A 24,573-nucleotide genomic window follows, 5' to 3' on the forward strand; every position below is an offset into this window, starting at 1 on the left:
ACATTACAGGTGCAGGATGAGAGAGTCTGGGCCATGTATTTGGTACTAGCTGTCAAATCTATATCCCATTATCAAGGGTATATCTTTAATATTTCAGAAGTAAGTGTGCTGTTCCCGTTTTGCTTTTCTGTGTTTATTTGGTGGATTGATTCTGACATCAGTGGAAGTTGCTCAGGAAGTGGTTGTTTAGGAAAACTTTGCAGTGTAGAGCTCATGCCGGCATCTGTTCTGAGGTCAGCCTGGCTTCTTTGCGTTTTTATTGGCTTGCTGAAAGATAAAATATGATGAGGAACTTTTTTCCCACTTTTCAGAATATCCCAAGTTGGAAGGGACCCACGAGGATCACTGAGTCCATCCCCTGGGTCTGCACAGGGCCACCCAAAAATCAGACCATGGCTGAGAGCGTTGTCCAAACATTCCTTTAACTCCAGCAGGCTCGGTGCTGTGACCACACCTCTGGGGAGCCTGTCCCAGTGCCTGAGCACCCTCTGGGTGCAGACCCTTTCCCTAACCCCCATCCTGCCCCTCCCCTGTCCCCAGCTCCATGCTCGGGTCCTGTCGCTGTCCCCAGAGAGCAGAGCTCAGCGCCTGCCCCTCCGCTCCCCTCGTGAGGGAGCTGCAGGCCACCATCAGGCCTCTCCCCCATGGTTTTCTGCCCTCCTTACACTCTGGTGAGGCTGCAGCAGCGCAGGGCAGAGCAGGATGGTCCCTTCCCCGGCTGCCAGCAGTGCTGGGGCTGCTCCCCAGCCTCCTGTCCCCTGGTCTGTGCAGATAGCTGGGGTTGTCCCGTCCCAGGTGCAAAATCTGGCACCTGAAGAACTCTTCCACTGGTCTGAACCAAGGTGTCTTTTTCTGTAATCCTTGCTGGGGTTTCAGCTTTAAGGCCCAAAGCCCTTACCTTGGATATAAATCTTCCTGTCCATAAGCTACGTGGGACAAAAGGGAATGCCTAAAAGCTGTAATCGGACTTTATTTTTAGACAGGAGAGCTGCCTCACTCCTATCGTCTCATCAGCATCGTCAGCCATATCGGAAGCACATCATCTTCAGGTAAAAGCTACTGTATTTTATTCTTCGTCACCTGTCGAGATTAAAACCCCATGATACAGAATTAGCACAGCGTGGTTATTTGCAGAGAATTTGGGCAGCAAAAGCAGATCTCTCCTCATTGCTCGCTGGCAGGGGGATGTTGTGGTACCTCACTGTGATGTGCGAAGTGCTGCCTATGGGATCTGTGGCACTGCTTCAGCCTGTTCCCAGCTCGTTGGCCAGGAAGGGCACAGGGCCCCAGGATCCTACGGGTGTTTTTGCATTTAAATCTGATGAAGGGTGTTGGACCGGGGTGTCTAGCTAACCAGCTTACTGCCTGAACTGCAGCATGAAAAGAGAAGTGTGTTCTCTGTTTCCAAGGTCACTATATCAGTGATGTCTACGACATCAAGAAGCAGTCCTGGTTCACCTACAACGACCTGGAAGTGTCGAGAACTCTGGAGACCACAGTTCAGTGCGACAGAGACCGAAGTGGCTACATCTTCTTCTACATGCACAAGTAGGTGTCCTGGGGAGTGATGGTACTGGCAAGGATACGCTGCCTGTGTCGTGGTGTACTTCTCTCACCTCTCACCTCCTTGGTGGGATGCAGAGCGTCTCCGTGGATAGGTCAGAAGACATTCTAGTCAGAATTACATGCAAGAATGACAAAATCAAAGTGCTGTGAGTTCAGAGGCATAGAATTTCATGTTACGGCTGCATAAGGCTTTAAAAGGATGCACTAAATCATCTTGTAAAAAAGGGATTTGGTGTCTCAGTTGAGCATTATTTGCACCTAGAATCGCAATGGAGATTTTTTTTTTTTTTTTTTTTCCTGGCTGCTAGTGGTTGTGTTGTTGCAGCTCTGGTCATCTCAGGACACGAGCAAGATGAGGCTTGTAGATAGAAGTAATGCTTTTTCAGTAATGCTTTTTCTTCACAACTGAAGAAGGGCTTTGTGCCTCAAAGTTTGTCCCCTTTTTCTGTCGTTACTGATTGTTCTGGTAAAAGATGCTACTTGATCTACAGACTGCGTCTTGTGTTCCTTCAGATCCTATTACTACCCTGGACTTACTTTCTCTCTTGTTCCTGTTCTCTGGGGCTTACCAGCGATCTTTGTCATAGTAATAAATGAAAAGAAGTGTTTGGGGATTCAGGGAGCCTTTCTTAGAAACGCCAGATAAGATACTTTTCTCTGCCAGAGCCCGTGACGCCGAGTTTGTGGATTTAGTCCAGTTGCTGATTCCCTCAGGGCTGTGTTGTGTGGCAGTTTCCTGCTGTACGTAATTTCACTCTCGCTCTTTCCCTGTGTTCTAGGGATATCTTCGATGAGTTACTAGAAACAGAAAAAAATGCACAGCCACTTAGCATGGAAGTAGGAAGATCAATTCGTCAGCCTCTGTGAAGAGTAAAACACCTTGTTCCTCCCGAGGAGCAAGAAAGATTCTGAACTTGTGCCAGACACGCAGGAGTAACATACAGCTCAGGGCCAAAACAAGAGACAAAAGTTAGAAATATGGGACACTCGGTTTCCTGAACCATCTGTGCAAGTCCTGGGCCCGAACCACACTTTTAAACCTTGACATCCCAGAGCAATCCTCCTGTGGTGAAGTTTTTATTGTTCCTCAAACGATTTTGTCAGCATGGAGCCTTAAAGAGTTGCATCAAGCCACAAGACTACAGCTGCTCAGAAACTGATTTAAAAACAAAGAAGTGCAAAAAGAGACTCAACTTCAGAAGCCCATTCACCCGCGAGATGGGAGTGGGGAAGATTTACATATCACTTGGCTTTTTTTTTTTTTTTTTTTTTTTTTTTTTTTTGTCTCCCCCCTCCAAGAGCAATTTAAGCAATAGATTCTGTAACCTGGCGTGTATTGTGTTAGTAATTTTCACTGGAAACCCAGATCACTGAGTCCGCTCTTGCCAGTCGTTTTGGAATCCCTCGAGCTGCTGCCTTCTGACATTCGTGGGTTTGTTTGCGAGTGCTCTGCTCTTTCCGTGCGGTTCCAGGAAACAAACTATCGGTGCTGTGGAATGTATTGCATCCCTGGTGGGCAGCTCTGTCTTTTTTTTTACACCGTTCACTGTCATCCTTCTTTAGCAATGAGATTATACCTGTGATTTTTCTTTTTATTTCACGCGCTCCATCGTTTGGTTGCGTTTCCTTCGTGGCATTGCTCCCCGGGGCCCTTTGGAGAGGAGGGGGGTCCCTCGAGGTGTGCAGCACTTTGCACTGTGGTTAGAGTGCTTAGGGCTGCTTCCACCCAGCTCTGATTGAAGCTGCTGGGGTAGATGAACCCCCGGAGTGGACGGAGAGCAGGAGCAGGAGGTGAACCACAGCCACTTTTTCGTCTGGCCTCCTTGGAGGCTCTAGCGTTGCCCTTTCTGTGCAGCCCTGGGTCATCGTGGGATGGAAACGGTGAGAAAAAGCGAGGTCTGCAGGCTGGTGCTTGACACTTGAATTTCTCTGTAATTGAGCCAGGGTCTTGCTGTGGTCTTCTCTCATCCCGGGAGCGAAAGAGGGATTGCACGGCAGCTCTGTGGTGGCTGTTCCGAGGAGTACAGAGTGCTCAAACTGTGAAACTAAACCAGGTGGAAAGCTTTCAGAAAGCTCTCGTGTTCAGCATTAGCAGAGCACGGTTACAAAGAAGTGTTTTATTGGGTTTAGAGACACGATGCTCATTTTATAGCTTGTTTCGGCAGGGGGGAATAAAAAAGCCTAGTGACTTAATTTTTTTAGCACCTTCGCACTTATTTAGCAGGGGCAGATGTTTCCTTCGTTGGCATTTACTCATTTCAGAGAAATTGTCGCTATTAAGCAGAGTAGTTACTCTTGTTTTGGCCTCTAGTTCTGATTTTTGCAGCTTGAGTTTTAGAGGTGAAAGACTTCTTAAAAAAAAAAAAAAAATGCTGTCGAGATAGCTTCTGTTTTGTTTTTTTTTTTTTTGTTTTTTAAACTATCGTTACGAGTTTCTCAGGAATAAATCAGCTGAAGCAAAGCGGACAGAACCATCGATGTAGAACAGACAGCAGGTACATCTCCCCCCAGGGCTTCTCCTAGCGGGCTGGCACGGGGTTTTGCTACCTCAGTGGCCTCTCCTCACCTCTGTGCGCAGCAAAGAGCAGCAGCCACCGCCGCTCACTGTCCTCCCCGGGACCTCTGGGGTGGTGAAAAGACTGACTGGCCTTCCTTCCAGTCCTGCTGGACCCGGCCAGGGTGACATCTTTCTGGTTTCCGAGCTTGGGTTGCGAAGATGCCGGAGCGTTTATCTGGCGAGATGCAGCCGAAGTGGTGTATGTGTTAATTTATTACAAAGCATTTTACTTTTCTATTGTCGATGCTAATTTTGGTAGAGCTGGGGGGCAGTCGGAAGAGGAGGTGATGCGGGAGCTGTCCTTTGAACCGGTTGCCCCTGGAAATGTGACAAAGGGACTGCTCCATCCCGAGGGCAAAGCTGTTTCCCCCGAGCACACTGTGCTCGTGCTGTACAGAACCAGCACTGCTGCAGTATCATTTGGGTGGCAAGGATGTTTTCCAGGCGCTGCACTCCAGCTAATTTATAATAAAAGCAAACATTGCCCGACTTCCCCGTGCACTAACTTGTGTTGAAAAGCAGTTTTTCTCTGGAAGGAGGTGAGCAAGCTGATGCTCGAAGCCAGCAGTCCTTGTTTCGTGCAAACCAACTTCTCGTTTCATATCCTAGCCGCTAAGAATTTGCAAACATCTGTGAATTACTTTCAGCTTGTTGGTTTTTTGTTGTTGTTTTTTGTTGGCACGTGGCAGCTCAGTTGCACCATCGCCCTGGCAGGAGTGCCCGTGGAGCCCTTTCCTTGCTGGAGCCAGCTTTCTGTCCCCCCCGGGAGCAGGATGGGTGCGCGACCACCCAGCGCCCTGCGCTGGCACCTCCCCAGCGCTGTGGAGGGGGCAGAGAGAGTTCAGAAAGCTCGGCCCCTCCGGGTGGCAGAACCTGCCTGGGTTGAGGGTAGGTAGAGAAGCTCAGTGGCTTTTAGTGCTGGCTGTTGGAGGGGAAATGACTCGAAAGCCCTGCAAACACTCCTGGCCTGCACAGCTGCGAGGTGCGCACCCGGCCAGCTGAAGAGCGCAGATTTCCTCGGGTGGCAGCGGAGTGGGGATGGGTCAGGCCCGTCTCCGTGAAACCCTGCCAGGCCTGACACGTTACCAACCCTTCCTGGGCTTTTCTGCAGTTGCACGGAGCCGTGGTTAAACATTTACCCGCTCCTGAATCAGCTTAGTTCAGTCCAGGGGTGATTCAGCACAGAAAGGCAAGGAGCTGCCCCCTCTCGCCCTTCCCCTCTCCTCCTCCTCATCTGACTGCTTAAGCCAGGAGTGACTCCTCTCTTCTTTTTTCTTTCCACGGAGCTCTCACCCTTGTCATCGCCTGCCAAAGAGAGAAAAAGGGGTGCGGGGCCCCCGGCAGCTACCGGCCGTGCAGCGAGGCTGCTGGACCCCAAACCTGCGTGGTGACAGCGGGGTTCCCAGGGACCTGCTGCGGGGCCACCACGTGCCCGGCTCGGGGTCTGGTCCTTTTTACACTGCTGATGTGGAGCAGCACTTTTCTCTGTGTTTTAGCAGACCTGTTCCTCTCTTCTTCTTTACAGTTTTTGCTCTCGTTCCCTCCTTCCCCCCCCCCTTTTAAACGATGTGTAGATAGAATTTTTTTTTTTTTTTTTTTTGGTGAAATTAAAACCTCTTTATTAACCCTCTCTCTGTCAGTGTGGGATCTTCTTTCCTCGGCGCCGGGCACCCCACGCCTCCGCCCCGCGTGCGCCGCTTATCTGGGACTTTGCTCCGGTGCCTGGTGCCATCCTGCCCGCGTGTGCAAACAGCAAACAGCAGCCTGGAGAGCGCCCCAAAACCCACAGCTGCACCCCGGGGCACCTCCTCCGTGCCTCTGCCCTCCCACAGCACTTCCCCTTCGCCCCAAGGAGCTGCCCTGTGCCTGCTGTCCCCAGCAGGTGCTGTCCCCACGCTTCCCCCGAGCCCGGCTGGCTGCTTTTACCTTTGGTACCGCGGGTATTTACCGAGGTTTATGCAGGGGCTGGCTGATAACGCAGGGAGCGGCTGGGGCTGTATACGAGACCTTTAGCCCGGAGCAGGCGCCGAGGTGGGAAGGGAGAAGAGCCCCAGCAGGGCTGGGACAGAGCGGGGGGCACTGGGGCGAGACCAGTTCCCCCCTCTGGGCAAACTGGGGCTTTTGGGGAGCGAAGGGTGGCCGTCCCCGTGCTGTCGCGGTGCCGAACCAAGAACTGCTGCAGCCTTTACGCGCCACCAGTGTCTTTTATTCACCAAATCAGCCCCAGAACGGGTCCGTAGTAAGGTCTTTGGGGGAGACACAGCCCGGCTCCAACCTCATTTATTATATCAATAATAAACCCCGGGGCTGCCGCCCTAGAAGAGTCCTTTCTCCTTCTTCAGGTTCTGCTGTTTCCACACGGGCAGGTTGCCGAAGGCGGCGCGCTTCATGCCAAAAACAGCCTGGAAGTCCTGGTCGGAGAGGTGTTGCTGGGGGAAGAGACGAGGCTGAGCTCAAGCCGCGGGGCTCCCCAAACCCGTGTGGCCCCCCCGGGAGCCCCCCACCCCGCTCACCTCCTTCCTGCTGGGGTCCACACCCTGCGGCAGGTCCTCGGCCGCCGTGTTCACCAGCACGTGCAGGGGGAAGGTCTCCAGCTTGGCGGGGGTCAGGGTGGTGGTGGCCGTGAAGACCTCCTTGGAAGTGAGCCCCTGGAGTGGGGAGGGGGGGGGGACAGGGGCAGGTTGGGGACAGGGGCACCCCGCGATGGGCGCTGCTGTCCCCTCGCAGCTCCTCGTGCCACCAGCGGTCCCCCCCTTCCCCGTGACACTCACGGACACGAGCTGCCCCATGTTGCTGATGTCCCCCAGCTCGGCTTTGAGCTCCTCGTAGGATTTCTTGTCCTGGCAGAGGGACAGAAGCGCTCGGTACCCCCATCCCAGGGATGCTGGCCAGGGCCAGATCCCAGCAGATCCCCCCCCCCCCGATCCCCGCCGTCACTCACGCTCCAGCAGAGAGGGTCCCAGGCCACGAACCAGCCGGTGAAGGTGGGGGGCTCGCAGCCCTGCTTCACCACGATGATGGGGGTGTCCATGTCGCGCCCGCTGGGGTCGCTCCGCAGGTACTCCTGCGCCATCACCGCCGCCGCCTCCTTCTCCGAGGCGTTGGCCCCTTTCCCGAGCCAGAAGAAGACCTGCGGCGGGGGCACCGTGTCCAGCACGGGGGGGGGGGGGGACGAGGCCCTAAGGGACCCTCGGCCATCCCTGGAGCTCGGGGGCTGGATAAAAGCAGCGGGGAGGGGGTTTCCAGGCTCCCACCCCCCCACCTCCGGTGTCCTCCACCCCCTTGGGGACATTGGGGGATCACAAAGCGCCCCCAGCCCCCTGCGTTGCCCCCGGCGCACCTGGTCGAAGGTGTCCAGCAGGTAAATGTCGTTTTCGTCCAGGTCATCCTGCGTGAAGTCTACGATCTCGGTGGCCAGGAACTTGCCCGTTTTGTTGGAGCACTCGAAGAGCCGGGGGGGCAGCGAGGAGTTCTCTTCCTGCAGCCTGGAGGGGGGCACACGGCGGCGCTGGGAAGGGGCCAAGGGATTTGGGGACGCGGCGGGGCGCCGGGGGCAGGGAGCCGGTACCTCTTGTTGTTGGCGTACTGGGACTTGCCCCCCAGGGCCACCCAGAATTCGGGGGGCTCCTGGCCCTCCGCGATCACCGGCTTCTCCGTCTTGGAGATGATGTCGGCCACCGTCTTGGCCATCTCGCGCTCGTCCCCGCTGCAGCCCTGCAGAGCGAGCACGGCCGCCCCGTCACCCGTCCCCACCCCGTCCCCTCAAAGAGGAGGAGGAGGAGGAGGAGGAGGGGATGAAGGTGTTCCTCGGGGGCTGCAGCCCCCCCCCGGTGCCCGGCGGTACCCACCTTCCCATACCAGAGGTAGCAGCAGCTGGGGGTCTTGAGCACGAAGACGTCGTTGGAGTTGAGGGAGGAGGCGCGCACGGGCACCTCGAAGGCCTTGGTGTTGAACTCGTTGGTGCCGTGCACTTGGAAGAGGCGGGTGGAGGGCACGGGCTCCGTGCTGCCCGCCCGCGAGGTGCCACCCTGGGGACGACGGGGAAGGGGACAGGGGTGGGATGTCACCCCCGGTGCCCCTCCGGCTGGCCCTCCCGCTGCTCCCCCGGCCCCCTCTCACCGCGTAGACCACCATCCTGCCCTTGAACATGGCCATCATGTGCGCCGGCTCCTTGCCCATGGTGACGCGGACCTGCACGGGCTCGTTGTTGTACTTCTGGTCCAGGATGACGGCCTGGTAAGCCGAGGCGGCCAGCTCGTCCGTGCTGGCTTGGCGACCCTGGGCAGGGAAATTCCCCCTGGTTGGGGTACCCACGCGGAGGGGGACGGCCCACGGAGGGGCTGTGCGCGGGAGCAGAGCCCCCCCCCCCCCAAGTTTTGTGTCCCACGGGATGGTGGCACCGTGGCACTGGGGTCTCACCTGCCAGATGTAGATGATGCGGTTCACCTTGGGCCCCACGTAGTAGGTGTAGAGCACCAGGTAGCAGTCCCCGCCGTAGAAGTGGCCCAGCCACCGCTTTTCCACGGGCACCAGCTCCTGGTTCTCCACGCGCCACACCTGGGGGGGGGGCGAGGATGGCGTTGGTTAGGGTGGTGCACCCTCAGCCCCGCCGCCCCTGCGCCCCAAAACATCTCCTGAGGGTGCCCCGGGGGGGTCCCGCGTCCTTCCCACAGCCTCACCTCCACCTCCCCGGATCCGTCATCCACCATCTTCTGCTGGGCGGCCATCTGGGGCTTGGCGTGCAGCGAGGTGGCGTCGAACTTCACCTGCTCCACCTTGGCTGCGGGGGAAGCGCGAGGGCTGAGCCTGGGGCGTGGGGAACCCCCCGCCCACCTCCAGCATCCCCAGCCTGAACCGGAGCATCCTGAGGCACGGGGAGAGGGTCCCCGGGGGCACTCACCCACTTTGCCCACGGTGTGGGTCTTGCCCAGCCCGGTGGTCTGCGAGGGGACCGTCCACTTTTGGAAGAGCTGCCTGAAGACGGCCGACTCGGAGCCGTCGTTCTCCGTCTCCACGCTGGTGCTGGACGGGTAGTTCTTGGCTTTGATGAAGCCCTGGGGGGAGCCAGAGCCGGCGGATGGGTTTGGGGTGCCTGGCTTCTCCCGGGGAGCGGTGATCAACCAACCCACCGGCCCCAAAAGCTCACCAGGGCCCTGCTCATTGCCTGCTGCTTCTCCTCCTTGGTGGAGTTCTTGCCCTTCCAGACGAAGATCTTGTGCCCTCCGTAATCCAGGATGTAGCAGTCCTGGGAGAGGGGACGGCGGCAGAAATTAAGACCCGCCAAGGTCCTAATTAAGCCGCCAGGGAGAAGGGGCAGCCCCTCCCGAGCACCCCACGGGTGCCGCACCTCATGCTGCAGCATGTCTTGAGTCAGGGGGCGAATGGCTATCTCCTGTATCACCAGGTTCCCGCTGGCATCGGAGACGCTGGAGGGGCGAGAGAGAGGAAGGGAGGGGAGGAACAGGGCTGGGAAACCCCCTCCCCAGCCCCACATTGGGGTGGCAAGGCTGGGGACCCCTTCCCTGCCCCTTTCCCCACTGCCCCCCCAGTCCCAGCTGGTACCCCCTTGTCCCCCCAGGGCTGCAGGCAGGTTTGACACCCGTGAGCATCCCTGTACCAGCACCGGGTCCCAACCCCGTGTTCACCGGGGGCTCCCCCTGCTCCAACAGCACCCCAAGGACCCGTCCCCACACCCTGCGGTGGCTTTGTCCCTTCAGGGATGGGACCCGTGGGACCCGGTGCCGGGGATGCAGGGCGCTGCGCCCACCCCCGGCACCTCGCAGCCCGGCCCCAGCCACTCACTGGTAGAGCTTGAGGGAGCTGTTGTGGATCTGCTCCACCTGGTTGTCGGGGATGGCCGCCTTGATGTCCCCCCTCTTCTCGCCCAGCACTTGCAGCAGGACCTGCACCAGCTCCGGCGTGGCGCCCTCGTTCTCCCCGTCCACCACGCCGACCTTGGCGCGCCCCCCGCGCTCGCGGTCCCGAATGTCCTTGGCCAGGGTCATCGCCTGCCCCCGGGGACAGGGTCAGCACGGCTTGGGGGTGGTGGTGGGGACCCAAAAATGGGGTTGGGGGGCTTGGGGCAGCCGTGTGTCCCCCCCCCACAATACCTTCAGCCTCTCGGCACGGTTGCTCTCGGGGCCGTTCCACTGGATGATGAGCTGGCCCAGGTCCAGCAGGAAGACGTCGCCCCGGTTGAAGCTTTTCCAGCTCATCTCCACCTGCAGCGGGATGGGGGGGATCAGGATGTGAGCCCCCCTCTTCCACCCATCCCGTTTGCGGGTGCCTGCACCCCGACAGGATGGTTTTGGGGCTGAGGAGGGCGGTGAGCTCGCTGCCCTCGCTCACCTCTGCCGCCACCACGTTCTTCTTGCCCTTGACGTGCAGCAGGCGCTGGACGTTGTAGGTGTTGGTCTCCACATGCTTCATGCCCGAGGCCATCCCGCCTTTCTTATATCTGGGGGGGGTGAACGTGCCGTGAGCCCTGGACCCCCCTTTCCCACCCCCATGGGGTCCCCCTCACGCCTCTGCGCACCGGGACCCCCTTCAGCAGCACGAGCGAGACCCGCGAGCAGAGGCACCCCCAGGGGGGTCCCGTCCCCGCCACCCCCTTTTTGAGCCCCCCCTCCCCGTTGAGTGCCCCACGTACATGAGCCCCTGCTTGAAGTATGCGCGGAAGGTCTCGCTCTCGTGGCCCTGCACCTCGCGGTGCTGCACGGCCACGGTGCCCAGGTACTCGTCCATCTGCGTGGTGTAGATGGCGGCCGCCCCCTGCTCGTCCTGGCTCGCCTCCTTGCCCAGCCAGTAGTGGATGTTGTAGCTGAAGCTGCTCCCGGATTTGCGCGTCTGCAGGACAGGGGATCCCGCTAGCACGGGGCCGGGCGCCCCGTGTCCCTAGGCTGTCACAGCCAGGGGCACCCCGCAGCACTCCCGGTGTCCCCTCCCCGGCACCCTACCGAGAGCAGGATGTAGCAATCCCCCTCGTAGAAGTTGCCGTAGCTCTTGGTGGGCACCGGCACCATCTCCATGTTCTGTGGGATGAAGGGACCCTGCGTCAGAACGGGGGGGGGCAGCCCGCAGGCACCCCAACCCCGTGCCCAGCCCCAAAACGCCGTGCCCAGCCCCAAAACCCGACCCTGAGTGCTGCGCCGACACCCCCAAACCAAACACTGGTGATATACAACGGGTTGGAGGGGGGGGATCTTCCCTCTGCCCCCCCAAACTGCCCACCCTTAGGGGTCTCCAACCGCTTTGGAGGCACCCAGGGGATGCGCAGGCGATGGGTGCCCACGCTGCGCCCCCCTCCTGGACCCTGCCTCCTCTTTGGGGCCTGACACAGGGCACAGCCCCCCCAAAAAAAGCCCCCGGGACCCACCTCGATTCTCCATATCTGGATGCCCGGCGTGGTGATGTTCAGCTTCCTGGTGACCTGGGCGCTGAGCTCCGCCATGGTGCTGGCTGCTGCAGGCGAGGGGACCTGCGGGGCGCCGCCAGCACCCTCGTTAGCGGTTCGGCCTCATTAAGGGGCTGGGCTGCAGCCAGCCGGCCGGGCCATCTGCCACCCTACAGCCCTAAACCCCCTGCGGGGCTGCGGGAGGCGAGGGGCACCTGGAGATTTGGGCACCGAGCGGGGCGCAGCCCCTCCAGCAGCGCCCCCCACACCTCCCACCGCGCACCCCCTGCTCCCCAAAAGCTGTCCCCACGCCACCCCGATGCCATCAGCAGCGGTGGCACCGGGATGTGCCGTCCCCCTTGTCCCCATCCCCTCACCTTCCCCGCGGAGCTGGGCACTGGGTGTGCGCGTACCTGGGCGAAGTGCCGGGGTGCCAGCAGCGAGCAGACCTTTGTCCCCGAGTGTCCCTGCCCGTGCTCACCATAAAAGGGCAGGAACACCCCGGAGTCAAGGTCCCCGCATCCCTACGAGGCTTCGGGGCGCCTCGGGAACCCCGTTACCCACGGGGTAATGACACCCCCGGGGCCTTGCCGGGTCCAGGGTGGCACCCGCTGCCCGCACCGTGGGTGGCACGGGGAGGGGACGAGGCCGGTGCCAATGGACGCGTCCCCAAGGGAGCTGGGGAACAAGTGGGACGTGTTGATGCTCCCAAACCCCACCGTGGGGGATCCTGGAGCAGCCAAGCCCCATGGAGCAGCCCCTTTTAGCCCCCCCAGGCTGGGTGAGACCCCACAGAGGGCTGGAAACTGCCCCAAATGCCCCATGAGCCTCACCCAGGCTTGGGGCTGCCGGAACGGGGCGGCTCCTGCCCGTCACCGCTCGCTTTCTCTTTCGCTCCCCGTTTGGCTCCCCGGCCTCGCACGCACCCAGAGCTGCCACCAGCCCTGGATGTGGCCGGCGGGGACACCCCAGGGACACCCCCAGCTGGGGACCCTCCAGCAGTGCCAGGATGGGGCTCTCCTGCCGCCCCCTCCCCAGCTCCAACCCACCCATTGCGCTGGGGCTGAGCCGGCCCCGTCCTTTGCCCCCCAACCCCGAGGGCGTCTTTGGGGACGCGGGGGGCGCCCCATAACGCTGGCAGCGGGGACAGGCATGCCCCTGGCATCGCCCATCCCGTGCTTATCGCAGGATTATCGCAGCCTTATCGCCCCCGCCCTGCTGAGCCAGCACCGTGCCGCATCCTGCGCCCGCGTGGCCCCGGGGAGCCCCAAAGGGCCACCGAGGGCTCAGCCACCCCGGGGGGGGACCAGCCCCCAAAAATGGGTGCCCCCTCAACCCCCCACCCACGCCATGTCCCCCTTACCTGGGCGCAGAGCCCCCCTTTTGGGGTGTGGGGCTGAGGTTTTTTTTTGGGGGGGGGACCCTGGTGGCCGCTCTCCGCTCGGTGGCCGCGTCGCGGGGCTGAGCCCGCTGGTGGCACAGGGGTGTGGGGGGGGGGGGGACAACAGCGGGGACCCCCCCTCCTGGGCCCCCCCCCCCCCCGGCCAGCCCCGCAGGCAGGGCCGCTAATGAACTCAGCAATTAGCGCAGCCACCGGGGAGGACAGAGACTTCATTAAGGAGGAGAGGCGTGGGGCCAAGCCACGCAACACCCCCCCCAGCTGCCCCCCAAGCCTTATGGGGGCCCCAAAACCTCACTTAGGGGGGGGGGGGGAAATTGGGGAAATCCAACCCCCCCCCGGTGCGCCCCCCCTGCCCAAGGGACACCGAGGGGGCACGGAGAGGGGCTGGGGGCCCTGGGGCGCACACGCGTGTGCGCACGCAGCCGGGCACCCGTGCACGGGTTTGCACCCCCCCCCCCTTGCACCCCCGGGGGCTCAAACACCCCCCTTGCGCCCCCCCCTTGCACCCCCAGCACCGACGCGTGCACACCCACACCGCAGCTCGGGCCCCTTCCCAGGAGGCTTGGACAGCTTTAATCACCCCAAGGCACTTGGATCTGGTCCCCAGCCCCCCCCTTCCCCCCCCCCCACCCCAATCCCATCTCCGCACGCCGCCCCCACCCCCCTCCAAACCCCCCCCCCCCCCCCCACCAGGGACACCCAAGGGTGCCCCCCCGGGTGCCGGTGCCGTTTGACTTGTCTAATAAAGTGCTGAGCTCGCTGGGGGGGGGGGCCGAGGTGGGGGGCAGACCCATGGGGACCCCCCCTCTCCTCCCCACTTTGGCCCCCAGCATTTGGGGAGGGGCAGCACCCGCGGGGGACGGACGGACGGACAGCAACGGAGAGTTAAAAATCCCTTATCCTCTCCCCCCCCCCCCCCAAAAAAAAAAAAAAAAAAAAATAAAAATAAAAGGCCCCCCCTTTTTGCCCTGGCACAGCGGTAAAAAGGCACCCTTGAATTTTGGGGAAACCGTTGCTTTTTCCCCCCTAAAAATATACCAGACATTGTCCATATAGCGACCCTAAAAAACCGCACCCCCCCCCTTTCCAAAAAAAAAAAAATAATAATAAAAAGAGACACCCCCCTCCCTGAGAGCCCCTGGCCCCTCGAGGCTGGGGTGAGGGGGGGCCCGAGGCTGGTGTAAGACCGGGGGGGGCCGGGGGGGCACGCTAAGGCTTGGATGGGGTCCCCCAAAACCCCGGAGTCACAGCCTTTGGGGGCGCCGCGTGGGGACGGGGGGCACGTGGCCCCCCCCGAGCCGGAGGGGCTCCCATTGACGCAGCGTAACTGGGAGGGGGGGGGAGGCCACCAGACAGACCCCCCCCGGGGGAAGAAACTGAGGTTGGAGGGGGTGATTTAGGAGCCCCCCCCCAGGCAGGCGGCCCTATATTGCTGGTGGGGGGGGGACACACACGGAGACTTGGCGTCCCAAGGCACGTGGGGGGGGGGGCGCTTACAGCCAGGGGCTCAGCCCAGAGGCCGCGCTGCCCCCCCTAAAAATCCCCCCCTGAAGAGGTGGGGGGGCACCAGAAGGCACGGGGGGGGGGTGGAGACGTGTGTCCCCCCCCCAGGTGATCACAAAGGGGCTGGGGGCACGGCGGCCGCCCCACACCCCGACACCAACAGGACCCACATTGGGGGGGGGCCAGGCACATTCCCCCCCCCAAAAAAAAAAACCAAGGCAGTGGAAAGCAGCAGCTGCTGCCCCCCCCTCCCCACTCCACGGTGGGGAGCAGGACCTGAGAACCGTTTCGGGGAGGGGGCACGGGATGGAGAGGGGAGGCGGGGGGGGGCGGACGGACCCCCCCACGGCACGTCCCCAGCACAGCACGGCAGAGGGGACCCCCCCCCCGGGACCCCCCCTTTCTGCAGGGACAAGGGGGGCACCCAGCTCCTGGCGGCCGTCACCGCGGCAGCAGCGAGCGAAAGGGGAGACGGGGAGGGCGAGCGGGGCCGGGGGTGGGGGGGGGGGATTAAAAAACCCTGTCCCCCCCCTCCTGAGCTGCCACCGCCGGGTCCCGCGGGCCACTAGCTGTTAGTCCGGTGTTTCTTGAGCACTGTGTAAACGTCGTCCACCTTGCTGAGCCTCTCGAAGAAGGGCAGCAGGTCCAGCAGCTCCGTGTCTGCCATGTTGTCGAACCACGAGGCCACCGGCACCTGCGGGGGCGCACAGGGAGGACACGGGGATCAGGACCTCATTGCCCTGTCCCCACCCCAAAAAACAACCCCAAACCCGCGGCGGGGTGACGTACGGCGTTGTCCGGGTGGAAGATGTAGGAGGCGGGCGAGTTGTCCACGATGATGATGCGGCGCAGGTCGCGGCCCAGGCGGCTCAGGTCCTTGACGTAGTTGCCGCGGTGGAAGACGCACGACTCGCGGAACAGCCGGGCCCGGAAAGCCCCCCATTTATCCAGCAGGTCGGCCACGGGGTCGGCGTACTGCGGGGGGGGAGCCACGGGTCACTGGGGACACCCCCGGGGCCGGGGGGGGACAAAGGGGGACGCGTGGTGTCCGTGGGGAGGGACCCGCGGTGCCCAAAGCGCCGCGTGGCCAAAAAGGGGGACCCGCGGTGGCCACGGGTGGGTGGCCAAAGGGGACCCACGGTGGCCACAATCTGGTGACGCCCGTGGAGAGGTGGCCAAGAGGGGCCCTGCGGTGGCCAGCACCCCCCAGGGAGGGGACAAACCCATTTTTTTTTGGGGTGGGGGGGGGGGCGTCACCCACCTTGGCCAGGCTGGCGGTGAAGAGCACGCACTCGAAGAGCTCGCCCATGCGCTGCAGGAACTCGTCCACGTGCGGCCGCTTCAGCACGTACACCTGCGGGCACGGGGAGCTGAGGGAGCCCCCAAAAATCCCCCCCGACCCCGTGCCCACCCCTTTGGGACCCCCTCCCCGAGCGGGGAGAGGGGCCGCGGGGCTGGGGGGGGCCGCGCGGTGACCCCGGCACCTCCTCGGCGAAGCGTCGGGCGGGCTCCGGAGCCAAGTAACCTAGAACAGGCTGACTGCCAGCACACAGCCTATCCTGGATTACTTGAACCCGGGGCCGGCCTCTCCTGGGAGAGGGGGGGGGGGGACACGATTTGGGGGTGGGGGGACACTATTTGGGGGGGGGGGGCACCCCAACAGGACCCCCTCCTTCTCCTGCCCAGCGGTGCGCCCCGGTACCTGGTGCATGATGCCGTCGATCTCCACGGGAATGATGAAGTCGGCGTTGTTCACCGGCTGCGGGGGGGGGGGGGGGCACGGCAGGGTCAGTGCGGGTTGATTTTTATTTTTGGGGGGGTCCCAACCTTAACAGCGTGACCCCCCCCCGCCCCCCCAGGACCCACCTTGAAGGAGCTGTGCACCAGCGTCTCGTCCAGGTCGATGACCACGCACAGCTTGCTGGCGTCCTGCGGCTTCAGCTCGGGCAGGAGGTGCTTGGTGGCGGCCTGGGGGGGGGCACAGCGCCGGGGGGGGTCAGGAAGGACCCCCCCACCCCATGGGCGAGCAGGAGACCCCCCCTTTTTTTTTTAAATTTCATTTTGGCACGCGGGGGGGGGACGCAAGGTGGCCAGGTACCCCCCACGGTGCCGCGCCATCCCCGTTTCTTTTCGGAGTCCCATTTTTTTTTGGGTCCAATTTTTTTTTGGGGTCCAATTTTTTTTTTGGGGGGGGTCCCCATTATTTTTTATTTTTGGGGTGGGGGGGGGTTTACCTTGGGCAGGGCGCCGTTCTCCTCGGCCAGCAGCGGGGCGTTGTTGTTGACGGAGAAGGGCTCGGCCTCATCGCGGCACAGGCAGCAGAAGAGGGACTGGAGGATGCTGCGGCCCCGCGGCTTCTTGGTGGCGGGGGGGCTCTGGGCACCTGGGGGGGGGGGCACGGTAAATTGGGGGGGGGGGTCCAGGTAAATGGGGGGGGGTCCCAGCGAGCAGGGGGGGCACCCCAAAGAGGCCCCGGGGCGGTGTTTTGGTGGAGACCCTACAATAACCCCCAGGGTTAGGGACCCTATAGGGGGTGGGGGGGGCACTGCCTGGGGGAGGGGTGACCCCAGATGGACCCCGGGGGGGGGGGGAGGCAGTGGGCGGGGCCTGGCGGTGGGGGCGTGGCTTGAGGCCCTTTGCCCCGCCCCCTACCCGCAGCTCGGCCTCCCCATTGGCTCCAGCCGCCCCCCCCCCCGGGTTTTGCCCCCCCCCCAAAGCCCCAGCAGGGCCCGGGGGTCCTCTGGGGGCACTGGGATCCATGACCCCCCCCCCCCAAAACACCCCCAATTTTTTTAGGGGGGGGCCAACATTTTTTTAGGGGCTTTCCAATTTTTAGAGGAGTCCCAATTTCTTTAGGGGGGGTCCTAATTTTTTTTAGGGGTGTCCCAATTTTTTTTAGGAGGGTCTCAATTTCTTTGGGGGGGGGGGTCCCAATTTCTTTAGGGGCATGCCAATTTTTTAGGGGGGGGTCCCAATTGTTTTAGGGGCATCCCAATTTCTTTAGGGGGGGGTCCTAATTTTCTTTAGGGAGGGTCCCAATTTCTTTAGGGGCACCCCAATTTCTTTGGGGGGGGGTCCCAATTGTTTTAGGGGGGGCCACAATTTCTTTAGGGGGGGTCCCAATTAATTTTAGGGGCATCCCAGTTTTTAGGGGGGTCCTAACTTTCTTTAGGGGGGTCCCAATTTCTTTAGGGGCACCTCAATTTCTTTGGGGGGGTCCCAATTGTTATTAGGGGGGTCCCAATTTCTTTAGGGGGGTCCCAATTTTTTTTAGGGGGGGTCCCAATTGTTTTAGGGGCATCCCAATTTTTTTTTAGGGACATCCCAGTTTTTAGGGGGTCCTAATTTTTTGGGGGGGGGGTCCCAATTCCTTTAGGAGCACCCCGATTTCTTTAGGGGGGGTTCCCAATTTTTTTTAGGGGTTCCCAATTTTTTTTAGGGGGGGTCCCAATTGTTTAAGGAGCACCCCACTTTCTTTAGGGGGGGGTCCCAATTTCTTTAGGTGCACCCCAATTCCTTTAGAGGGCGTCCCAATTATTTTAGAGACATCCCCATTTTTTTTGGGGGGGGGTCCCAACTTTTAGGGTGGATCCTAATTTCTTAGGGGGGGGGGGTTCCCAATTGTTTTAGGGACACCCCAATTTCTTTAGGAGCACCCCAATTTCTTTAGGGGCTTCCCAACTTTTAGGGGGGGGGTCCCAATTTCTTTAGGGGGCGGTCCCAATTTTTTTTCGGGGGGGTTCCCAATTGCTTTGGGGGGGGGGAGGGGGGGGATCCCACTCCTTTAGGGGGCGCCCTAATCCCTTTGGGACCACCCCAATTTTTTCAGCGCCCCAATTTCTTTCCGGTGGGAGGGGGGTCATCCCACAATCAACCCCACCCCCACACACACACACCCCCCAAACCCCCCCCCCAAAAAAAAATTTTACCTTTCTCCTGCAGCGGCGCGCTCCCCTCCTCCTTGCTAACCTGGGCGATGATGGACTGCTGGTCCATGGGCCCCGCGGGGGGGGCGGGGGGGCCACCGACACCCAATTAAGCCCCCGCTAATGACACCGACAGAGGCCGAGGCCGAGGCTGAGGAGGGTGGCGGGGCTGCCCCCCCCCCCCCCCGGCGCTGCCCCCCCCCCCCCGGGGCGCGGAGGAAACTTTGTTACAACATGGAGCGTGCCTGCGCGGGGCCGGCAACATGGAGCCCGCCGCGGTTTCAAGGCCCCCCCTTAAAAGGGCAACGCCGCCTTCCCTTTCACCCCCCCCCCCTTCCACGCAGCGGTCCCCCCCCCTAATCCCTCCCCCATCCCATATATCCCCAACACCCCAAAGCCATCTATATATTTAGCTTCGCCCCCCCCGGACTCGCACACGGAGAGGGGGGCCCAGCCGCTGTGGTTTTTTAAAATTAATTAATTAATTTATTTTTTAGGGGGGGCCACCCCTTGCCCCCACGCCCCTGCCGTCGCCCTTTTAAGGGAGGGGAAATTCTTCACATAAACAAGCGCGGGGCCGAAGGGGGGGGGGAGGGGGTAAAAGGAAAAGGGGGGGGGGGCACAGGGGCAGCCCCGACCCCCCCCCCAAAAAAAAAAAAATAAAAAAAAATATTTTTTTTTTTTAAAAAAAAAAAGGTTTTTTGGGGGCTGTTTTGGGGACGTGGGGGGGGCCTTGAAACGGGCGGGGAGCGTCTCGTAAATGGGGGGGGGGCGGGGGGGGGGCTGAACCAGGGACCCCCCCCCTGGTGTGGGGGGGTCGAAATTTTGGGGAATGGGGGCGGGGACCCCAGCACCCCCCCCCCCCCCCCAACCCTGCATCTGTGGGAAAAGGGCTGAGACCCCCCCGGGACCCCCCCCAAGGTGTCTGTGTCCCCCCCCCTTCCCCAATTTGCCCCCCCCCCCCCCCCCAAAATTTGCCCCCCCCCCTTTGTCCCCCACCCAAGGGGTCCCCAAAAGGAGCCAGGCGCAGGGCAGGGTGCACAGATCCCATTTATCAGCCCCCCCCCGCCATAAGGGGGGGTCACACACACACATATATAGGGCCCCCCCCCCACCCCCACCCCCAAGCCGGGAGGACCCCCCCCAGGGCCAGCCCCAGGGTGCCCGGCTGCTAATTAGCGGGCCCGGGGGGGTAATTAGCGGGCTGCCGGAGCGCTAATTGGCAAGGGGAGGCTGAGGCACTTCAAGCCAGGCCCCCCCCACCCGGTAATCCGGCCCCCCACCCCCTTAATCCGCCCCCAAACCCCCTTAATCCGCCCCCCCAATCCCTTAATCCGTGCCCCCATCCCCTTAATCCGCCCCCCAACCCCCTTAATCCGCCCCCCAATCCCTTAATCTGTGCCCGCATCCCCTTAATCTGCCCCCCAATCCCCTTTATCTGTGCCCCCATCCCCTTAATCCGCCCCCCCAATCCCTTAATCTGCCCCCAAACCCCCTTATTCCGCCCCCCAATCCCCTTAATCTGTGCCCCCATCCCCTTAATCCGACTCCCCCAACCCTTAATTCGCCCCCCCATCCCCTTAATCCGCCCCCCCAATCCCTTAATCTGCCCCATCCCCCTTAATCCGCCCCCAAACCCCCTTCATCCGCCCCCCAACCCCCTTAATCTGTGCCCCCATCCCCTTAATCCGACTCCCCCAACCCTTAATTCGCCCCCCCATCCCCTTAATCCGGCCCCCCCCCCCCACCTAGGGGGGGCTCAGCAAATTGGGGTGCACCCCAATAAAAGGGGGGCTGTGTAGGGTGTGTATAAGGGGGGGACAGTGCCATCGCCCCCACCCCATCACCCCGACCCCGCCACCCCCGGGGGGGGCTCGGGGGCGACCCCAAAAGCGAAGCGGCCGTGGCGGCCCCGAGCCCAAGCGGGGGCTCCGTGGGCGATGCTGCAGGTCCAGAGCTGCAGGGGGGGCAAACAGGGACCTCAGTGGGGTGGGGACAAGGCCACCGTGCCCCCCCCAAGGGGGTGTCCCCCAAAAAAACCCTACCAGGTAGGCGATGAAGGCCAGGTAGGCGGCCAGCAGCAGCCCCAGGGGGGCGAGGAAAGCGGGGCCCCGTAGGGTGGGCAGGAAGGCCACCACGAAGTAGATGTTGATGGCGCACACCAGCCCCGCGATCAGGGCCATCAGCACCTTCCCCAGGCTGGGGGCGCAAATTTTAGGGGGGGGGGCACGGCCCCGGCACCGTGCGCCACCCCCCCGGTGGGTGTTTTCCCCCATAGGCCACCCTATAGCAAGTCGTAGGGGGCCCGCAGCGGGGTTTTGCCCACCCAGGGGATATGGGACGGGGGGTTTTGGGGATATAGGGGTTTTTTGGGGTGTCCCCCCCCTCCCCAAAACTCACAGCCCGTTGGCGAAGTCGTGCATGAGCGGGCGCAGGCTGGTGAAGGTGAGGACGGGCAGCACGGCGAAGGGCAGCTGGGAGGAGATGGGGTGAGGAAGGGGGCATTTGGGGAGGGTCGGGGGGGGTCCCAAGGGTGCCCCCCCCTCACCAGCAGGCTCTGTAGGACGTTGAGGAGGTCGTTCATGCCCGTCAGCTGGGTGACATCCCGGAAGGCGGCCACCAAGAGGGTGGGCAGGATGGCGAAGGAGCGGGTGAAGAGCACGCGGGCGAAGCGGGACCAGCGCAGCCGCAGGAAGCCCTGGGGACACCCCAAAAAAAAACCCAAACCCTTCCCCTCTGCGCCCCTGGGGTGCCCAGCTGGGTTGCGGGACCCCACTAGATGTCAGCTCCCGCTCATTAAGCTTAACGAGCTCATTAGGGAAGCAGCACCCCGTGTGGAGCACCCATGGGGACGGGGCACCCTTGGGGACGGGGCACCCTTGGGGACGGGGCACCCCTAGGGTGGCACTGCCCCGATTGGGGCGCTTGGGGACCCCAGTGCCAGCCCCTAGGGACACAGAGGGGGGCGAATCCCCCTGCCCAGCCCTCCCCAGGGGATATTTGCCCCCCCCAGGGGATATTTGCCCCCCCAGGGGGATATTTGCCCCCTGTTGCCCTCACCTCCATGACGAACTGCCCCGCGTAGGTCCCCGTCATGGTGGAGCTCTGCCCCGCCGCCAGGATCCCCACGGCCCAGATGTAGAGCGCCGCCGCCCCAAAATAACAGCCCAGGATGACCCCCTGTAAAGGGACCCCAAAACTCAACCCGGGGATCCCGTAGGGCCAGCGGGGGCCACCCCAAGGCCGGCTCCCCGGTGCCGCTCACCCCCTGGTAGATGTCCACGGAGACAGTGGCGTTGTTGAGGGGGAAGATGTTGGCGTAGCGGCTGACGCTGCTGTTGATGCACTTGTTGTGCTGGAAAGCACCACGGGCACGTGTAGGGCACCCCATAAATCCGGGGAGGGTGAGGACACCACCCCTACACCCATGGGGTGACCCCCACAGCCCCTCACCACGTCCTCATTGCGCTGGCGGTAGAAGGCTTGGCCGAAGACGGCCACGACGAAGAGGTTGATGAGGAAGGAGACGAAGAGCGCCAGGCAGGACTCGCCCAAAAAATAGGTGTTGGCCTCCCGCACCTCCTCCTTCTTCGACCGGTCGATGGCTCGGGTCTGGGCACCGTGGGGCGACCCCATAAGGTGACCCCATAGGGTGGCACCGCGGGGTGACCCCCTCACCGTGCGCCTTCCCCCCGAGTTTGGGGATTTTTCCCCACACCACCCCGGTGACCCCGTGGGGTGACCCCGCGGGGTGACCCCCTCACCGTGCGCCTTCCCCCCGAGTTTTGGGATTTTCCCCACCCCGGTCCCTGCTCACCTTGACCAAGGAGGAGTGGAGGAAGATGTTATGGGGCATGATGATGGCCCCCACCATGCCCACGGCTTGCAGCAGCTCCTCCCGCCCGCAGCCCGGGCAGTAGGGCAGGAAAATGCCCCGCAGCACCTCCAGCTGCGCCGGCCTCACCACCACGTACTGGGACGGGGAACCCCATTAGCAGACCCCCCCCGGCAGCACCAGGCTGGGACGGGGATGTCCTAAACCCCCCCTAAAAGCTTTTACCTCGTAGCCAAAGGTCAGGGCCATGATGGTGATGAGGAGGCCGAAGAAAGCCTCCAGCTTGCGGAGCCCTGTGGGGGTGGGTGGCTGGGCTGGGGGGGCACCGGTGCCGGCCCCAAGGGGGGAAATCCCCTCCTTGGTGTCCCCACACCCCATAACTCACCGTACTTGTCGAGGAAGAGGAAGAAGAGGGTGTCCACGATGGTGATGAGGACCCCACCCCAGAGCGGGATGCTGCGGGATGGGGACAACGAAAGGGGTCGGGGGGCCACCCCGGTGGGGTGAGGGTGGCGGCACCCCAAAAGGGTCCCATTGTGGGGAGGGGGGGGGGTTACCGGCCGGCCGAGAGCAGGCTGAAGGCGATGGCCGTCCCGATCACCTCCTGCATGTCCGAGCCGATGATGGCCACCTCGATGGTGAGCCACAGCAGCACGCGGGGCACCTGGCGGGGACGGGGACACGGGGACACGGCACGGGGACATGGGGGACACCACATTTGGGATCTCAGGGTGCTCCGGGACGGGGACAAGTCCCAGCTTGGGCCGGGCAGGATCCACCCTGCTGCGGCTGCCGACGCCGGGACGCTCTCAGGTGTCCCCAAACGGGACGGGGACGCTGGTGCCGTGTCCCCCCCCCTTCCCGGCCGCTCACCTTGGGGTAATAGAGGTGGCAAATCTCAGCCAGGTCCTTGCCCGTCACGACGCCCAGGCGGATGGCCAGGCGCTGGCACAGCAGCCCCAGGACGGTGGCCCACAGCAGCACCCACAGCAGCTGGGGGGGGGGGTTTGGGGACAGGAGAAGGGCAGCGTGGGCCGGGCAGGGGATGGGATCGGGATCCGTGTCCCCCCCCCAGCCCTAGGGCTCACCTTGAAGCCGGCCACGGCCCCGCACTGCAGGTCGGACTCCACGTTGCCCGGGTCCAGGTAGGCGATGCTCATCAGGAAGCCGGGCCCCGTGAAAGCCCAGAGCTTCCTCAGGCTGAAGCCAGGCTGGGGACGGGAGCGCCACCCCTCTCCCAGTTAAAACCAGTGGCTCCCAGTTGCCACCTTCTCCTGGTGCTGGGGAGCCCTGGCGGGCGTTCCCCTCCCCGCTCCCTTTGCGCCAACCTGGGCAGCGGGACCCCGATCCCAAACGGGATGGGGATCCCAAAAGTGGAGGGGGATTTGTCGCAGGCTGTTCGGGGGCGCCCCCCTCCCCAGGAGGGTCCCGGGGCTGCCGTTAACGGTGCCCACGCAATCCCGAGCCCTTTCACAACCCCATCCCTTCCCCTTCTCCCTTCCGCCCTTGGAGAGCCGCTGGGGGGGCTCCCACGGGGCTCGGCGTCCCCTCCCCGTGCCTCAGTTTCCCCCCATTAGGAAAGCTTCAAGGCTCAGCCAGGGGTTGGGGGACACCGAGGTGCCCAAGGGTGGGTTCCCGACCCCACACCCCCAGCCCCACGTACCCCGCTGCTTTTGGGGATGCTGACGAGCTCGTCCAGGTAGGGCTGAGCCGTGCGCCCGGGGGGCTGCGGGGGGCCGGGGGCATCGCCAGGATCACCTTGAACCCGGTTCAGGGACCCGGAGAGACCTGGGAGGGGAGGAAGAGGAGGAGGAGGATGCGGGGACGAGGACCCCGCTGCTCCCCAGCTCCATCCCACAGCCACCCACGCCCCGGGGTCAGCCCAAAGCGGGACGACCCCGCTGCTCCTGGCAGCGATTGGGGCCCGGGGGAGGTGGCAGCCCCCCGGTACCCCCCTCCCCAGCAGCCCCAAAGCCACGCACGCCTCGGGGCAGGGCGGTGGGGACACCACGAAGCTGTCCTTGTCCCTGTCCCTGCCCCACCAGCACCCTGGGGTGCACCACGGGTAGGTGGGTGGGGGTTTTGGGGGGCGCTCACCTGGCTCCAGCGATGCCACGGTGGGGTCAGATCCGGACATGGTGCTGGGGCCCTCGCCTCGAAACTGGGCGCAGCGCCCGCCCCCCAGCTCTTAAACCCCCCCCGAGGAAGAGGAGGAGGAGGAAGAAGCGTGTCCCCCCCCCTCGCTGACCCAGGCTGGGAAAGGGAGCCCTGGGTGCTGCGGGTGCGCACGGTCTCGGTTCCCCACCCCACACACATTTTATTTTTTTTGGGGGGGGCACCAACCCTGCGCGCACCCCCAGGGGGGTGGGAGCGTGCCCAGGTGTGCCCCCC

At 62.6% G+C, this 24,573-nt stretch overlaps 4 protein-coding genes across 5 annotated transcripts in view; 1 reads left to right on the forward strand and 3 right to left on the reverse strand.

The window, feature by feature from the left end:
- Window positions 1–2,811, forward strand: part of USP37 (ubiquitin specific peptidase 37) — a 32,022-nt gene extending 29,211 nt beyond the window's left edge. For both annotated transcript variants that reach the window (XM_032190629.1, XM_032190630.1), the window contains 3 exons: window positions 980–1,049; window positions 1,410–1,548; window positions 2,346–2,811. In XM_032190629.1, the coding sequence (XP_032046520.1) occupies window positions 980–1,049; window positions 1,410–1,548; window positions 2,346–2,433 (297 nt within the window). In that variant the 3' untranslated portion in view covers window positions 2,434–2,811. The remainder of the gene's footprint in view (window positions 1–979; window positions 1,050–1,409; window positions 1,549–2,345) is intronic.
- A 3,627-nt stretch (window positions 2,812–6,438) lies between these two features.
- On the reverse strand, window positions 6,439–11,573 carry VIL1 (villin 1). The gene is made up of 19 exons (XM_032190336.1): window positions 11,499–11,573; window positions 11,080–11,154; window positions 10,773–10,969; window positions 10,472–10,580; window positions 10,234–10,344; window positions 9,926–10,131; window positions 9,471–9,549; window positions 9,270–9,368; window positions 9,024–9,177; window positions 8,803–8,903; window positions 8,543–8,680; window positions 8,243–8,401; window positions 7,972–8,151; window positions 7,692–7,837; window positions 7,464–7,608; window positions 7,065–7,253; window positions 6,895–6,963; window positions 6,637–6,771; window positions 6,439–6,552 (listed from the first exon to the last, which is right to left on the reverse strand). The coding sequence occupies exons 1-19, from the start codon at window positions 11,571–11,573 to the stop codon at window positions 6,439–6,441; spliced, it is 2,481 nt and encodes an 826-aa protein (XP_032046227.1).
- Window positions 11,574–14,771: 3,198 nt separating this feature from the next.
- On the reverse strand, window positions 14,772–18,587 carry CTDSP1 (CTD small phosphatase 1). The gene is made up of 7 exons (XM_032190648.1): window positions 18,351–18,587; window positions 16,656–16,804; window positions 16,288–16,389; window positions 16,124–16,180; window positions 15,683–15,775; window positions 15,211–15,396; window positions 14,772–15,115 (listed from the first exon to the last, which is right to left on the reverse strand). Exons 1-7 carry the CDS (start codon window positions 18,415–18,417, stop codon window positions 14,987–14,989), a joined length of 783 nt encoding a protein of 260 aa, XP_032046539.1. The 5' UTR covers window positions 18,418–18,587; the 3' UTR covers window positions 14,772–14,986.
- A 1,603-nt stretch (window positions 18,588–20,190) lies between these two features.
- On the reverse strand, window positions 20,191–24,319 carry SLC11A1 (solute carrier family 11 member 1). Its single transcript, XM_032190059.1, has 15 exons — window positions 24,280–24,319; window positions 23,846–23,970; window positions 23,271–23,393; window positions 23,056–23,175; window positions 22,740–22,846; window positions 22,568–22,638; window positions 22,408–22,475; window positions 22,165–22,320; window positions 21,801–21,959; window positions 21,613–21,702; window positions 21,408–21,527; window positions 20,896–21,045; window positions 20,748–20,821; window positions 20,393–20,546; window positions 20,191–20,304 (listed from the first exon to the last, which is right to left on the reverse strand). Exons 1-15 carry the CDS (start codon window positions 24,317–24,319, stop codon window positions 20,191–20,193), a joined length of 1,671 nt encoding a protein of 556 aa, XP_032045950.1.
- Between the last annotated feature and the right edge of the window lie 254 nt (window positions 24,320–24,573).

The sequence above is a fragment of the Aythya fuligula genome, chromosome 6 (assembly GCF_009819795.1).
Source record: "Aythya fuligula isolate bAytFul2 chromosome 6, bAytFul2.pri, whole genome shotgun sequence".
Lineage (NCBI taxonomy): Eukaryota > Metazoa > Chordata > Aves > Anseriformes > Anatidae > Aythya > Aythya fuligula.

Excerpts from the sequence above, each read along its gene's own strand:
- CTDSP1 (XM_032190648.1), bottom strand. The coding sequence starts at position 18,417 with ATGGACCAGCAGTCCATCATCGCCCAGGTTAGCAAGGAGGAGGGGAGC. Across the intron at positions 16,181-16,287 it reads TGGTGCACAGCTCCTTCAAG|CCGGTGAACAACGCCGACTT; the intron begins GTGGGTCCTGGG and ends CCCCCCCCGCAG. Across the intron at positions 15,776-16,123 it reads TCGACGGCATCATGCACCAG|GTGTACGTGCTGAAGCGGCC; the intron begins GTACCGGGGCGC and ends CCGTGCCCGCAG.
- VIL1 (XM_032190336.1), bottom strand. The coding sequence starts at position 11,573 with ATGGCGGAGCTCAGCGCCCAGGTCACCAGGAAGCTGAACATCACCACG. Across the intron at positions 7,254-7,463 it reads TGCTGGACACCTTCGACCAG|GTCTTCTTCTGGCTCGGGAA; the intron begins GTGCGCCGGGGG and ends CCCCCGCCGCAG. Across the intron at positions 6,772-6,894 it reads ACATGGGGCAGCTCGTGTCC|GGGCTCACTTCCAAGGAGGT; the intron begins GTGAGTGTCACG and ends TCCCCACTCCAG.
- SLC11A1 (XM_032190059.1), bottom strand. The coding sequence starts at position 24,319 with ATGTCCGGATCTGACCCCACCGTGGCATCGCTGGAGCCAG. Across the intron at positions 20,822-20,895 it reads ACGTCCTACAGAGCCTGCTG|CTGCCCTTCGCCGTGCTGCC; the intron begins GTGAGGGGGGGG and ends ATCTCCTCCCAG. Across the intron at positions 20,305-20,392 it reads TGGCCTTCATCGCCTACCTG|CTCTGGACCTGCAGCATCGC; the intron begins GTAGGGTTTTTT and ends CCCCCCCTGCAG.